This window comes from Calidris pugnax, unplaced genomic scaffold (assembly GCF_001431845.1).
Source record: "Calidris pugnax isolate Ruff unplaced genomic scaffold, ASM143184v1 scaffold24, whole genome shotgun sequence".
In the NCBI taxonomy this organism is placed as follows: domain Eukaryota; kingdom Metazoa; phylum Chordata; class Aves; order Charadriiformes; family Scolopacidae; genus Calidris; species Calidris pugnax.
Window position 1 is genome coordinate 26,682,170 of NW_015090922.1, and position 16,767 is coordinate 26,698,936.

General features: G+C 43.5%; 2 protein-coding genes across 2 annotated transcripts; one reads left to right on the plus strand and one right to left on the minus strand.

Annotated features, from left to right (window-relative positions):
- Positions 1 to 3,709: 3,709 nt before the first annotated feature.
- On the minus strand, positions 3,710 to 10,241 carry SPRTN (SprT-like N-terminal domain). The gene is made up of 5 exons (XM_014951316.1): positions 9,902 to 10,241; positions 8,343 to 8,442; positions 7,382 to 7,510; positions 6,339 to 6,606; positions 3,710 to 6,054 (listed from the first exon to the last, which is right to left on the minus strand). Exons 1-5 carry the CDS (start codon positions 10,192 to 10,194, stop codon positions 5,318 to 5,320), a joined length of 1,527 nt encoding a protein of 508 aa, XP_014806802.1. The 5' UTR covers positions 10,195 to 10,241; the 3' UTR covers positions 3,710 to 5,317.
- Positions 10,242 to 10,378: 137 nt separating this feature from the next.
- EXOC8 (exocyst complex component 8) lies at positions 10,379 to 16,413 on the plus strand. Its single transcript, XM_014951083.1, has 2 exons — positions 10,379 to 11,967; positions 13,170 to 16,413. Exons 1-2 carry the CDS (start codon positions 10,447 to 10,449, stop codon positions 13,776 to 13,778), a joined length of 2,130 nt encoding a protein of 709 aa, XP_014806569.1. The 5' UTR covers positions 10,379 to 10,446; the 3' UTR covers positions 13,779 to 16,413.
- Positions 16,414 to 16,767: the final 354 nt, after the last annotated feature.

Sequence of the window (16,767 nt, forward strand, 5' to 3'; positions counted from 1 at the left end):
GTGGCTGTCTCCCTTTTTTAGCTTTCACACCTACAGCCCAGCACCCCTCCAGCTCCCAGGCTTAGTGAGGTGCAGGAGATAAGTTTTGTGTTTTATAAATCCCTCTGCCTTCCCTCAACTCCATCCTGCCTCTCTTGAGGAGCTGGGTTGATGCCAAATGGTGCCAGAAAATTAGATTTTCACTGCAGTGAATGTAAGCAATGCTATATGCGGCGACCACAAAAGGATGCCTTTTGGGTTATTCCCTGAGCCTGAACTAGAGATCATAGAATGGTTAGAGGTGGAAGGGACCTTAAAGATCATCGAGTTCCAACCCCCCTGCCATGGGCAGGGACACCTCCCACTAGAGCAGGTTGCTCAAAGCCCCATCCAGCCTGGCCTTGAACATCTCCAGGGATGGGGCATCCACAGCTTCTCTGGGCAACCTGTTCCAGTGCCTCACCACCCTCTCAGTAAAGAATTTCTTTCTGGTATCTAATCTAGATCTCCCCTTTTTCAGTTTACAACCATTACCCCTCATCTTATCACTCCACTCCCTGTTAAAGAGTCCCTCCCCATGTCTTCTGTGTGCCCCCTTTAGGTACTGAAAGGCTGCTATAAGGTCTCCCCAGAGCCTTTTCTTCTCCAGGCTGAACAACCCCAGCTCTCTCAGCCTGTCTTCACAGGAGAGGTGCTCCAGCCCTCTGATCATTTTCATGGCCCTCCGCTGGACTGGTTCCAACAGGTCCATGTCCTTCCTGTGTTGAGGACTCCAAAGCTGGACACAGTACTTCAGGTGGGGGTCTCACGAAACCAGAGTAGAGGGGGAGAATCACCTCCCTCGACCTGCTGGGAGCTACTGTCTCACCTTCCAAGTCCCTCTTGGGACTTCTTGCAAAGCTAGAAGAAACACTCACAGAAATCCCAATTAGTTGTAAATTTACCTCTCATCTCTCAGCTAGTTCCAGATCTACACCCCTGCCATTCCTTCTCCTTTAGCTTGTTTGTGGTCCAGTCGGGGTTCCTGCTGATCCACCTTCAGCCTGGAGTGCGGGTGTAGGTGAAACAGGAGGCTGCTAATTCCCCTTGGTTCCCTGTGCAGGTTGGAGAGGAAGAAATAAGTATTTCTTAAGTGCAAGGAGTGCCACCTGATGGCCTGTTGAAGAACCCTAAAGCTCCATATAGCCTGGTGTCTTGGTATTTTTTTCCATATACAGGAGTCTATGAAAACACACAGAGCATATTTTCATGCACATACTGAAATGTGAATCTCTTCCATGGCCTGTCAACCCATCAACTATTCTTTAAGGATAATTTAATGTACAGTCTTCACCTTCATATGCAAACAACAGTTTCTTCAAGCTCAAGACTTCAAAACAGCTGTAATAATCCAGATGGCAAGTAAGAACTTGAGTATTTTAGTTTGGAGTGTAAAATCCGTGACTGCTGGCTGGCAGGTAAGGAGCAGCTGCTGGAGAGCAGCCCTGTCACTGCTGTCACTGCTGTGTCAGGCAGCAATAACCATGCTCATAGGGGAATTTAGGTCTGATGTAACCTCAGGAGGTCATGCTGCTCGGGGTGTGGAAAATACAACAGAGCTAAGGGGCTCCAAAAGAATGCTTGAGGAAGAAGAAAAATCCTCACAAACCCTTTACTCTACAGTACATCTTGCTGCTGCAGCAAGAGAAGCCTGAAGTTTGAATAGCTACTTTGCATTTCAGGAATTATTCACTAGTCATCTGGTTACAACTAAGCACTCTCCAGCCTTTGATTTTATACCACGTTACCTGGTACCCTTTATTACTAAGGCTGGTACAGCAGCAGGTAGCACAGCACAGCGTGACCCCTCCTGTAGGTTGTTCCAAATGAACATCGTTTAGTTGTTCCCTTGGAAAACGTTCCTGGAAAGGAGGCTCAGGTAACTAATCCCTACACAGTTTGAGCAGCAGCACCTTCCCTGCCCGAGAAGCACAGTTCCACCAAGCCACAAATAGCTTCCTCAGCAGCTTACCCATAGGAGTTAGGGCTGAACTTGCTGTGGGAATACACCTCCCATCTGACCTGGATACCCCCAGGGAACACAAACCGTGGTTGGACAACAGGAGGTGGTAAAGCACAGAGGAACAGCACTTTTAAAACATGTTACAAACCAGACTATTTTCATTACGTATTTTCTTGCATGATACTAACGTATTAGTCTGGAGAAAAATGCAACTTCCAGTTACTTCATCAGAACTCATCCAGTATTATGGAAACTTCCTAGATAAACATTTCCTTAAAAAGTAAAAAAATACTTGAAAACATTTGACCTTCAAGATTTCTCAGTTTCAAGGCAACTTAAGAGCAACCTCTTTCATAATAATGACACAGCTAAGTAACCCCCACTTCGCAGTATGACCTCTATGAAAGGTGACCTGAATCCTTCTCAGCAACGCCAGTGGATGACCACAGGATGAGATTGCCTTTAGTTTGCAGAACCATTTGTTGACCTCCCTCGTACCTCATTTGTCTCAGAGATCAAGTACATTAACTTGTTTCTCAGATTTCCAGTCAGGCAACCTATTTTGTAGTTCAGTGAAGCATGTTTATTCAAGATCCGTTACTAGTTTGTGCTGTTAGAGACAGCATCTAAACTCTCTCAGGACAAAGTCAACCCATACAGAAGATGAAATTTCTCACCTTTGACCTAAATTTACCAGCATATTTTAAAAGCATTCTGGTACTCACTGTTATCATTCTGGGAAGGACACTGTATTCAAGAACAAAATCTTACAGCAACAGCATTCACATACCCAAAAAACCAAGGCCATGACCAGTTAAAAATACCTGCAACAGGTAGCAACTGCGAAGCCTGTCCACCAAGCTCTTCCTCACCTTTATCTCTGTGTAAAAAAGATCTTGGCACCATAATCCTTCGCTGAAAAACACACATGGGCAGAGGTGATGTTTTTTCACAGCTGGTCCAGAACTGCTCAGTTGTTTTGAAAACATCTATTTTAGTACAGTTGTATATTTTAGACAGGAGTTACCAATATCTTATGTTCCCTACCCCCCACCCCAGCTACACTATTCACTGAATTCTACAAGCCAATTCCCACATTTGTTTCTATTTTTTGTTCAAATTAACACTGCTGATGTAAAAGATAACATTAGGAAAAATAATCCATTTGAATATGAAAATGTATTTAACAATACCCGCAATGCTCCCTTCCTGGAGTAATCCTTTACTCTCATCAGTTGCAGTGGGAAAGACAAACCAGGAAACTGACAGGAACAATAGGAAGGGAAATGGAAGGGAAATACCTCTCAAAAAATGCTTTATGATGTGACAGACCATTCATGATGTGGACCTAGTCCTCACCTTAAGAAACCTTACAATCACGCAGATACTTCTGAGCAGTACTGTCCTTGTAAAAGTCAAGTTTCCCTGGGAACACTGTAAGATACTGCAGTTTTAAGAAGGAAGTATGGAAAATTAAGACATCAAATTAAGTTTTAGAATCGGTATTTGTAGAATTTTCTACAGAAATGCAACAAAAGTGAAACTGTACTAAAAATATGATGGAGAAGGCAGAAGTTGATGCAGTCTGTATTCACCAACACCTGTTTTTCGAGGGAAATTTAAGAAGGAAATTGTTAATACAGAAAGAATATATTAAACTAGACTGTTATTAGATATAGAGGTAGTAACACAAGACGGCCACAAGTGCCATGTGAAACCCAGGCTTAATGAAAAGTTAAAATTCAGTACCAATTTATTCAGAATATATAAGAACAATCCAATCGACATTAAATATCTGTAGCATCAGTATTTCAAAAAAATATACCAATGTTTAAGAAGAGTAAAGGTATCATTTGCCAAATCCCATTGCACATCAGTTTATTTCCCAACTTCAAAAGGGAGCAGCAAGTAGTTGATTATATAAAGGCAAACATATGTGCATCTGAGGCTAATATAGCCATTTAAAGTTGTAGCAACAATATATGAAAGAGCATAATTATTTTTTTTCTTTTTTTAAACAAAAATATTTATCATCAGCTTTCCAAGTAAAGAGTCAAGCGGTTAACTGTTTAACCAGTTAAATACTTTCAGTGCAGCATGAGAACTGTTAACATTTTCAGAAAGTTTATACAGAAAACACATCTGCTCAGCGTTCAGAACTTTTCACAGCAGAATGGTTTTAGTACTCAACTTGCTGGCTTGTTGGATACCAACCACTGAGCTCACTGGCTTCCAGAAGCAGCAAAACAAAGACTGTCAGCTCAGTCAAGATAATGCCATTTTGGGCTGTAAAGCACTGGAAGTTTAACTGAAAAAATCACAAAGGCTTTTATGATACAGCCAGGAACAGTCTTTACCAGTATTGCTTCCAATATTCCTCACAACATTTTACTTATGAGTATCAGCATGGGGGGATCAGTCTCTCATGCACATAATATCTATATCCTAAAAACTAGTGAACTTCCAACACAGAGTTTGTGCAAACAGTCAGAGAAAGTGGGTGGAGAGTCTAGCTGGGATCCTAGAACAAGAGACAGTAAGACACATGTAATTTGACCACTCCAACTATTAACAGTACAGCTAACTTTTAAATCCTTTTTGAAAACAAGTATCTTGTGCTTGATTTCCCAGCACCCTCATTGCCCTTCCGGATTTTCTCTTTTCCTGCCACAACCCACCCATTAAATCCAAACGGATGCTTTGCTATGTTTTTGATACCTGTGCCTCTCCCATCTTTGACATAAGTCTCTATTTGAGATTCTTACTCTCATCTATGTTTTCAAAAAGGTCACAGGTGAGAAGGGCCACCTGAGAGTGTAGTTGTGGCTTATGTAAAATATTTACTACTCTAAAAATACCTGCCACTTAATTACATTGCAGTAAACAGAACAATTTTTATCTATTATAAGTGGTTAGCATTAAGAATGGCACAAAACACTTAAAAAAACACCACAAAGGGGTCTTAAGAACAAAGAAAAAAATAGCAGGATTGAAAATATCTTGATTTTAAAAACTGCCTTGAAAACATGCAGTTTGGCAAGTATCCACTTTCTCTTGTATTACTCAGATTCTGCAGCAAGAACGTCGGCAGAAACATCCACCTACTAAAACATGAGTGTTTGATTCTTTGGAACATGAGTAGCAGCAAGCTTCCTAGTCAGTGCTGATGTGCACCTCCACAGAACTTGTTGTTCAGCATGCTGACAGCAGTTTACATTCCAGTTCAGGACAGGCACACAGTGAAATAACCACAGCTAAGCAAACCCTGAGCAAAGTAGTTCTCAAGCAACGTTTTCAGCCTTGGTTTATCTTTTTGAGACAGCTTTCTGAAAGGTTTTATGCAAGACAAGAATCAAGGTGCTCATTTATTTTAGACTCCAAAACCTCAGCCTGGCAAACAGGACAACTGACTTTTTTATCCTGCCTTACAGCAGCACTAGAACTTGCAGAGGACACTGTACATTCAGTTTTGATTTTCATAGGTGTATTTATACTTGAAGGAGTATCACTGCTCCCTTTTTTAATGAAATAGTTTTCAAAAGCAGTTTTGTCTTCCGTTTTTGGCCATTGCTGCAGTGTATTAATAGATTCTGAGCTTTTTTTCTCTGTTGCAACCTCAGCTGTTGTTGTCCGCTCAAAACAAACTTGTTTTGGTGGCCTCTCATGAAACGGAATAAGCCTCTTGCCCTTTGCAGAACCTTGGTTTGATTTTTCTTCCATAACAGGAGCAATTTTAACAGGCGATCCACCAACACTCTTGTAAGCTTTTGTATTAGCAACAGAGGGTTTCGGAAACTCACGCTTCGAAGCCAAGTTGATTTTCTCACTGGCGTCGTCAGTATAAAATGGAAAGAAGATGCCACTACGGGGCGATTTTTCAAATTTTATCTCATTTTTAGGGATTGGTATTGTCTTTACTGCTGAACGATGCTGTGAACCAGGTGTGTCACTGTTTCTAACACTGCTGCTGGAATTTATGCTTTTTTCTGAGAGTACACTGTCTCCTCCTCCAAGCCGATATCCCTTTCCACTAAAAGGCATCAGATCTTGCGTATCATGTGTTTGCGTCTTGCCTGAAAAATCAGAGAAGAAAGTAAGTAAAGCAAATTTTCATATATAAATCATGGACTTAGTATTTCATGTACTTTGCCTGAAAAATCCGCTGCTTGAAAAGAGCCTAGCAAACTAAACCTTTTGCAAACAATTAATTTGAGAAGGAACCTAGAAATGCACAAATAAAATGGGCCGTGTTCTTTGCTACATAACAGTAATGTGTAACCAAAGCTCATGTAGTGGTTGATCTGTATTTGTTCAAGGAACTGTTTGGAAAAGAAAAAAAATAAATTATCTTAAATACCTTTGTTAGTTGGCTCAGAATTTGGAAGTTTAGCTGGTTGGGTTTTCTCCTTGGATTTCTTAGAGAAGTTCTCTGGCTCCTTCACTTTTGTGAATGTACCTCCACACGTCTCTTGATGCTCAGCCCACCAAAAGTCTCGTGCAGAGGGTGCTCTATTCATCGAACGTTTCACGTACCCGAAATAAGGTTTTCTATTTTGACAGGGGCCATTGCATCGCCACCAGTGCTGGCGGTACAAATCTACCTCATCATGAAAAGTATGACAGATCTAGGTTTAAAACAAAACAAAGCAGTCACTCAGAAAGTGTCTAATTTTATATCACTAGCTCCACCATATTTTTGTAAAAACATATTACCATTTCATTCCTTTCATTCCTGCTGTAATTTTTACATTATCAGTTAAAAGTGCTGAACCTGGATAAAATTTGATTAACATTTAGCTACCATTAAAACATAGCTTTTTTTTTTTTTAAAAAAAGAGAATATGTCCTGGCCGTCTTGTTTGAACTGCAATAAAATAATTTTGAAAATCTATCTGCAATTTCAACCTAAATGATGTACTATTTAGAATGCATTGTGAACAATACCTGTATTATATACTTCCTCCAGCTATTATCTTAATCTTATCAGACACATTATTTTTAAATATCATCAACCCATTAGCCTCTATTGAAATAAATCTTAACTAAAACAAGAGTGCTCTTCCTCAAATACTATTCTGAAAATGGAGCTATTCTGTCCCCGGTTGTTGTCATTAAGTTGTTTCAAGTTCAAAACAAAAGTTTAAAGAAAAAAATACTTACAGAGAATATACTTGAGAATTATATGACTAATAACTCACCACATCTTCCTCAACCTGTTCCCACCACCATGCCTAACAAAATAACTATGGAACTGGCATACACTTGGATGCAAATTTGTGTTGGTACCAACTGCTGACTGTTTAACAAGAACAAGTGTATTACTCATACCACACCAGGCTTACTGAAAAACCAAATCAGGAAAAAATCTCTATTAAATTAGGTTAAGTGGATTATGCTTACTGTGACATTGGCTCCAGTCAAGCGATTAATGCGACGCATGTGTTTGCAGAACTCTGGCCCGTGAGATTCACGATCTTTGTCATTATTAGTAACAAAAAGCAGAGCATGGATCATTTCATGCAACAGCGTCTGAAAGGATGCAAATCATTAGCTATTTACTGAAAAGCATTACATATAGTTCCAAAATTAAGCTGGAAGTATTTTACTCCTCTACATTTATCTTGGTATTTACATCTTATTTTCATGCATTCACATGTTCAGCCTGAGTCATAAAAATATAATAATTATTCCACTTGTCAAATCAAATTACGTCTACTCCCATACCACCAAAACATGCTGGGGAATATTACTACAGTAAGTGACATTCTGAACAAGAGAAATAATCCTCAAACTTAAGCCAGATCTTTAAAGAGATCATCCCCTCTGCATTCCAAAAGAGAGACCCTTGTGAGAAAGTTGAAACTCTACAGCATTTCTGTTCATTAAGCAAATACGAATGTTGAGCCAACTCAAACCAGCAGCCCTGACAGAGGCACAAGAAACAACAAATAGTTATGTTTTTAGTCATATTCTTTATCCTTATTTTCTGCTGTTGGCCTTTTGACCTAAAGTATGAAACTAAAGCCATTTTCTGATTGTCCTTTAAGTCCATGCTTGTTTTTAATATTAGCGGATAACTTAGGAGTAAAAAAAGTTGTTTTCTTTCTTTATAAAGTCAGTAAAATAAACAAGTGACTTTAGAACCCTACTTGGAGTTCCCCATTTTGAAGCTTAAAACTGAAAGACCACCATGATATTGCAATATAACCAACACAAATGTAGCAATAAAGCCATCCCTATTTCAAGACCTACAAGTCACTGTGTTTACGAATTCCAGTAAAAAATGTAAAATGTGTCTACAGGGGGGCAGGGGTAAACACTCTACGTTTTATGTACAGATTCATAAGCAACTTTCAAATACCTCAACGAGATCCTTCCTTGGTCTTAACTTCAGGAGCGGCTCACTTAGACGAATGGAACACATTCCACCTCTTCCTTCATATCTACAGATTCCAGCACAGCTGAAAGAGACATGGAAAGCAAATATGAAAAGCTACTCCTTTCTGTAGTACATACAGAAAACTGAGAACCGGAGTTAAAATGCTGGCCCCTTCCAACACACAGTAGGTAACTCAGAACATGAAAAAACACTTTTAGTAGTTACTTGGAAAATTCTGCTTTCATTTTCATTCATTTCTGTTGAGTTTAATCATTAAGCAAGACAAAAAACCCACAAGTTTCTTAGAATAAACTCTGACTGAACTACCAAAAGAGATACTATAATTTATTAGATCTCTTGCAATCACTTAATTATAAGCTAGCAATCCTCAGGGGGGAGGGGGGACGGTGGAGATCACAATGGACTGTTCCAAGCTAACCTGTTTAGGAGGCAGAGGACGGTTTTCATGAAAACTGTTGATGGAGTGAAATACATAAAACAGAGACTAGAGATTCACAGCAGCCAACATGGACTTAACTCCTCAATGCTACAACTTTACCCCTCACCCAACTTTACTTATCCTCACTTCTGCATAGCAGAAATATCTCAAAATTCTGGCTTTTTTTTTGTTGTTGTGATTATGTTACTCCTCTACCAGTTCAGTACCCAAGTATTTTCACACGTCAACCAGCAGAGGACAAGAGGGGCAGGACTCCAGCAGGCAGCAATTGCATCAGCTCATCTGCTGCAGAACTGCAGCCTGCACTTCAAAGGTTTTTTTTCTTGTTTTAGATCTCAGCTTTCTTGTATATTCCCCTTCCTACTCTATTCTAAATCTTGTTAATATATTACTATAATTTCGTATTTACCTTTCTGCCATGCTGTAAAACTATCATAAAAATAGAGTAAGAAAAATGACAGCAAGAGAAGTATGTTCTTTTAAGTTTCAACATACACAGTTGAAGACCAAGTTATTTATTCCACTTTAACACCTCTCTAGTTTTGCCTGCACCACAGGAAAAGCCATTTATGGCAGCTAAGGGTGCCAAATGAAGGAAAAAACGACAACAGTGACCAACCCACATCCTGAGGTACAAGCTATGTTAGAAAAGCAGGACATTCAAAACCCTGGAAGAGAAGCTGTGGTAACTAGTAGGTCGTGCCTATGAAGCTGCAGCGAGGAGCAGCATATAGTGACAAATAACAGCTTTTCCTCTCCCTCCCTAAAGCCCGCAGCTGCACGATGAGAAGAGCCATCGCTCATATGACAGGTGACAGGCTCTTCTGACAGTCTGACACAGCACCGGCACACAGCTGGGCCCTTCAGAGGCACCTGCTGAAACCCGGGGCCGGTGAACGCCATTCGGCAGCGCTGCTCGGGAAGGACCGGCTTCCCCTGCCGCCTGCCCGCTGCCGGCTGGAGAGCCCCCTCGGCTCCCCGCCGGGGCCCGGCGATGCCTGGCAGGAGCCCCGGCCCCGTTCCCCACGCAGAGCTGCCCTCCGGCCCGACCCAGAGCAACCCCCCCACCACGGCGGCGTACAGGGTCATGCGTGGGCTCCACGACACCTCCACAGCCGCCAGCCGGCCCCAGAAGAGCGTCTCGTTGAACTGCACGAAGAGGCCGTGCACGTCGGGGCTGGGGTCCAGCAGCTCCCAGGCCTCATCCACCACCGACAGCGGGCGGAGCGGCGAGGGCGCCGGCCAGGCCTCAGGGGCCGGCGAGGCCTCAGGGCACGCCGCTGCTGCCGCCGCTGCCGCCTCCTTATCCTCCGCTTCCCACAGCTCCTGGAGCTGCAGCGCCAGCACGAAATCCTCATCCTCCGCCGCCGCCATCGCGGCCGCGGTGCCGCTCCACCGGCCCGGCGCTAGAGCCACCCGGCGCCGCCAGAGCCGCTGTGCGCACGCGCGCTGCGCCACCGCCGAAACGGCCGCCCTCCCACTGTGCGTGCGCCCAACGGGCCGGGGGGGGGGGCGCCCGCGCATGCGCGTTGGGCGCGGCGAGGACGGCGCAGGCGCGGCGGTGTCCCCGGCGGCGGCGGCGGCGGAACGGGCACCGGTCGGTGGGTCTGGGCGGAGCGGGCGGCTATGGCGATGGCGCTGTCGTTGGGCGAAGGCGGCGGGAGCCGGCTGCGGCGGCAGCTGGAGTCGGGGGGTTTCGCGGCGGGGGAGTACGTGAAGCAGCTGTCGCAGCAGTCGGACGGCGACCGGGACCTGCAGGAGCACCGGCAGCGCATCCAGGCGCTGAGCGAGGAGACGGCCCAGAGCCTGAAGCGCAACGTTTACCAGAACTACCGGCAGTTCATCGAGACGGCGCGGGAGATCAGCTACCTGGAGAGCGAGATGTACCAGCTCAGCCACATCCTGACCGAGCAGAAGGGCATCATGGAGGCCGTCACCCAGGCCCTGCTCCTCCAGGCCGACCGTGACGACCCCGCCCTGGGCGCCCGCCGCGCCGCCGCTGACCCCTTCCTGCCGCTGTCGGCCAAGGAGGCCGCGGCCAACGAGGAGGGCCGGCAGCGCACCCTCACCACTCTCCTGGAGAAGGTGGAGGGCTGCCGAGACCTCCTGCCCGAGAGCCCCGGCAAGTACCTGGTCTACAATGGGGACCTGGTGGAGTACGATGCCGACCACATGGCGCAGATCCAGCGGGTGCACGCCTTCCTCATGAACGACTGCCTGCTGGTGGCCACCGCCCTTCCCAACCGCCGCGGCGCCTACCGCTACGATGCCCTCTACCCCCTCGATGGGCTGGCTGTGGTCAACGTCAAGGACAACCCGCCCATGAAGGACATGTTCAAGCTGCTCATGTTCCCCGAGAGCCGCATCTTCCAGGCCGAGAACGCCAAGATCAAGAAGGAGTGGCTGGAGGTGCTGGAGGAGACCAAGCGCAACCGGGCCCTCAGTGAGAAGCGACGCCTGGAGCAGGAGGCCCTGCCCCGACCTGCCCCAACGCCCCCCGAATCCACCAACCCCTTTGAGGAGGATGAGGATGAGGACGAAGAAGAGCCTTCTGCTGAGGAGGAGGTGGTTGACCTCTCACTTGAGTGGATCCAGGAACTGCCTGAGGACCTGGACGTCTGCATCGCTCAGCGGGACTTCGAGGGGGCAGTGGACCTCTTGGATAAACTCAACGAGTACCTGGGGGACAAGCCTGTGAGCCAGCCTGTGAAGGAGCTGCGGGCCAAGGTGGACGAGCGTGTCCGGCAGCTTACAGACGTGCTGGTGTTTGAGCTGTCTCCAGACCGCTCGCTGCGGGGAGGGCCACGGGCCACCCGCCGTGCCGTGTCCCAGCTCATTCGCTTGGGCCAGTCCACCAAGGCGTGTGAGCTCTTCCTGAAGAACCGGGCGGCCGCGGTGCAGACAGCCATCCGACAGCTGCGCATCGAGGGCGCCACGCTGCTCTACATCCACAAGCTCTGCCATGTCTTCTTCACCAGCCTTCTAGAGACGGCGAGAGAGTTTGAGACAGACTTCGCTGGTAACAACGGCTGCTACTCGGCCTTCGTTGTCTGGGCCCGCTCCTCCATGAGGATGTTTGTAGATGCCTTCAGTAAGCAAGTATTTGATAGTAAAGAGAGCTTGTCGACTGCAGCAGAGTGTGTCAAGGTAAGAGGGTCCAAAGAGGGTGATGTGACGTGATGTGATGACCAGAACAAAGGTGAAGCCTGGAAATCCTCTTTTCTAACCCTAGGTTAGTTGTTAGCTCTTGTGTGGATACCAGAACAAAGGTGAAGCTTGGAAATCCTCTTTTCTAACCCTAGGTTAGTTGTTAGCTCTTGTGTGGATCTCTGGAGAGGTCTTCTTCATTGAAAGGTTAATATTGGTCTGGGGTTGGTTTGGTGGTGTTTGGTGGTTATTTTTTCAGTTTAACAGAGAGAAGCATTAAGATGAAAGTTCACAGGAAGAAAAACTCTACCTTTATCAGACACTTTAACAGAGGGAAGCATTAAGATGAAAGCTCACAGGAAGAAAAACTCTACCTTTATCAGAAATGCAATATGTTTTTATTCTTAATTTGCCTTTAACCAGTAGGAGATCCTAAAATTTACATAAGCTGCATCTGAATTATGAGTATTTTGAAGACTTTGTTTGTTTTCCAAGCCTGTCCTAGACTACATTTCTATAATTTTTTGCAAGACAAACTTTATCAGGTTGTAATTTATTTCAGCTGCTAATAGGGGAAAAAAAAAAGTGTGTGCATGTGGGGTTATAATGTGATTGTACGTTGTTAGCTCTTGTGTGGATCTCTGGAGAGGTCTTCTTCATTGAAAGGTTAATATTGGTCTGGGGTTGGTTTGGTGGTGTTTGGTGGTTATTTTTTCAGTTTAACAGAGAGAAGCATTAAGATGAAAGTTCACAGGAAGAAAAACTCTACCTTTATCAGAAATGCAATATGTTTTTATTCTTAATTTGCCTTTAACCAGTAGGAGATCCTAAAATTTACATAAGCTGCATCTGAATTATGAGTATTTTGAAGACTTTGTTTGTTTTCCAAGCCTGTCCTAGACTACATTTCTATAATTTTTTGCAAGACAAACTTTCTCAGGTTATAATTTATTTCAGCTGCTAATAGGGAAAAAAAAGTGTGTGCATGTGGGGTTATAATGTGATTGTGCAGAGTATTTTTGATAGGCGGGGTTTATCTTTCAGTTATTAATTTCTCATTAATAAGGAATTTCTTAAAGCAGGAGAAAGGAGTGAAGTATGACTGATGCTTCACCGTTTTCTGAGAATGGTAAATGTGTAAGATGTAAAAGGGTCCCACTGCTACACTCTAGTAACACCCTTTGCTTTTTTTAATATCCAAGGTAGCTAAAGAACACTGCAAGCAGCTCAGTGAGATTGGGCTGGATCTCACCTTCATCATTCATGCCCTTCTGGTGAAGGATATCAAAGGTGCTTTACAGAGCTACAAGGATATCATCATTGAGGCAACCAAGCACCGCAACTCTGAGGAAATGTGGAGAAGGATGAACCTAATGACTCCAGAGGCTCTGGGGAAACTCAGGGAGGAGATGAGGAGCTGTGGGGTGGGCAATTTTGACCAATACACAGGTGACGACTGCTGGGTCAACCTTAGCTATACCGTAGTAGCTTTCACTAAGCAGACTATGGCCTTCTTGGAAGAAGCGTTAAAGCTTTACTTTCCAGAGCTGCATATGGTTCTGTTAGAGAGTCTCGTGGAAATCATCCTGGTGGCTGTCCAGCACGTTGATTACAGTTTACGATGTGAACAGGACCCTGAGAAGAAAGCCTTCATTAGGCAGAATGCATCCTTCCTGTATGAAACTGTCCTTCCTGTTGTGGAAAAAAGATTTGAGGAAGGAGTCGGAAAGCCAGCCAAGCAGCTGCAGGATCTGAGAAATGCTTCAAGGTTGATGCGTGTAAATCCAGAAAGTACCACCTCTGTGGTGTGAAGTGACCTAACTGTTCTTATGAACAGAGTGTGAAAGCACTTACTGAAAATGTTGTACATTGAATTTATGAACTAAATGTTGGGGGGTTTTTTTTGAGTCCCTGAAAAATGCAGAAGTTTTCCTACTGCGTTCCAGAAGCTGAAGGCTTACCATCAAAGCCTGCAAGAATGCAATGCTTTTCTTGGTGGATGGGAGAAAGAAATAAGGTTGAGGTCGTGTGTCCTTGGACAGCATATCCTGTAAGAATGGCTTGTGTAATGTTTGTGACTTGGGAAATACTATAATATACAATTTTTGGCCAAATGTTTGTGAAAGTCTTAAATACACATACACCATATGGCAGGAAAATATCACTTCTCATCACATCACTGTAGGACTTTTTCATGGCAGAGTTGTGGTAGGAGGGGAAGTGCAGAAATGCTCCCAGGGTGTGGTATTTGGTGAGGCACCTCCAGCATCCAGTTGTGACTCAGCACTGAAGATAAACAACATGGATTTGCACAGTCTGATTTGTTTGGTAGCAAAGCAGACTCTTCGGTTTCTTCAACATTCAGATTCTCTTCATTCATTTCAGAGACAGATCTAAATTAAAAATGGGTTTTTTATAGGTTTTTATAGGTGGGTGAAGGGGCTGCTTTTGTTTAATAAGCTGGCCTTTTGGCTTAAATTACAGCTCTCTGAAAACAAACCTTCTCCTGTCAGAAACATTTATTCCCTTTGGAGAAGCGAGAATAACTTTCTTCCCTTCCCCTTTGTGTTCCCCTTTCTTATTTTCTCATGAACTTCATTAGGGTCGTGTCCCTTTGGTGAAGTATGCACTCTTGCTTGAGGTGCTGTCATAAATGCATTGTGGCCATTACTTACTGGTAGAAACCATGGCAAAGAGGCATAAATGCTCTTGAGGTGTGCAGGGCAGAGAGAGGGTCTGAAGGTACTGTTTCGTTTGGAGGAAACAGAATGCTAACTTTGCTGTACAGAAGCAGCACAGGATGAAGAGACTGGGTGTGGGGCCTTTTGTAAATTATGTGATCTTCAAAATACACACTCTCTCTTCTGCAAATATCAGTGTCATTTCCTATAATACAGCAGTAACCAAGAAAAACTGTTGTCTTCTGCAGAGAGCACAAGGTCTGTATTTGCCCGGGACCTCCGATGCGGATGGATGTAGTTCGTGCAAATGCTCGTATGCTTGGGTTGAGTGGTGATGGCTATCTCATTCAGTACGTCTCTCTGAAAATAAAATAAGCCAAGTCTTGTGTAAGGGCTGGCTTTAGAAAGCTGTCAGCATCATCTTCTAAGCTGTGTAAACTTATTCCCATTTAGTGCAGGATTTCTTAGTTGTGAGAAAATCATGCTACAGCTAAGTAACCTCGTAATAGATTCTCAGTAAGTGTTCTTAACTGGAATAATTGAGTATCCTACTCCTCTTGCACTTTCAAATGAAAGCTTTGGGAGTTTGTATCATGGCAATGAATGCCTTGTGACTGCCTGAATAAACAAAAGATATACAAGTAAAACATTCTGCATAACTGTTTATACTGGAGCTTCTTCATTTCTCCCTATTTTTGTAGTGCTGGTTCAATGCAGTTTTCACGTTACTGACTAGTTTTTGTTCTCCTGCTCTTTGGATGCTTTTTGAACTCTGAGATTTTATAAGGCATCTTACTGTCTCTGCTCACTTGCTCTCTGCAGTGTTTGGACCTTTTGCTAGCAGATCACAGAAAAAAACATGTACAAAATTGTTTTAAAGTTTAACTTATTGCTCTCGGCTAAAACTGATTGAAAACCACTGAAATACCTATAGTTTTATTTTAAGGTAGAGGAACAGTGAGAATTAGAACTTGTGTGAACATATTATCTCCAAGAGAGCACCACAGAGGCGTTATTTCACTAGTGAGCTATTTTTGATACCAGAACCTGGTGATGTATATTAAACTAATATATTCTCTGTCATCCATTTAAGTAAGCAAAAGTAGAAACCTGGCTTTCCTTAATCTGAGAAATACTTTCAAGTGGATTATAAGTGAGCACTCTCCATGATGATAGGTAGAAGTTAGAGGGAGAAGAGAAGGCTTTTTTTCTCTGAGGACAGATATATTTTATTGTTTTCTTTACAGGAGAAGAAAGCAGAATATATACAGATATGCCTTATGTAATTTTTTTTTTTTCCTGTGCAAGAGAAGGGTGAGCTGTGGAACTGCAGCTCAAGACTGATTATTGTGATGCTTGAGGATTTTGTGTAAGAATTGTAGTTTCCTGATTCTTAGCTGTGGCATAAGGTTGAACAGGAGGAGAGCTCTGTTCATGCTTCTGTTGCAAGCTGGTGTAGTACGTCTTATCTTCATCAGAAGATGAAATGTAGAATGTAATTCTGCCACGTGCTCTGTTGCTGTTCACTTCATTGATCTATTTATGGCCCGCAGGGCTGTCATCCATGGAGCAGTGGGCTTACATGGATGTTGCTTTTAATGGATCAGGGAATCTGGCTTTTCCTTCGGGTTATCAAATATCATGTTTGTGTGCCTGTCACAGTTCAAACACACGTGTGGATTTGTATAAACTGCTGTAGGTAGCATTAATATTTTGTAACTTGTGAATCTAGTCAAGTCATAATAAAAGAAAACCAATAACTTAAGGAAAACGGTGTGCAATTAAACACCCTTTGTATGTTAATTCAGTTAACAGAAAACATCAACATATGCTGAGAGTCATGATTTAATAAATTTCAGATTTGCAGATGGTAATTGGGAATGGCACTTTTCTTTTGAGCTGTACACTTGTGGGGATAGTGTTGTTTAAGCTGAGATTTGTAGTAACTACTGAATAATATGATAGCAGTTATGTCGATTTGGGAAAGAACTAGTCATATTTTTCTGTTTTGAGACATTTTTGTATAAAATCTGGTTTCCTTTAGCTGCTGTGACAAAATTGTGATGTGGAAAATGTAGACTTTTTTTTTTTTTTTTTTTAAATTCAGATGAATTTATGT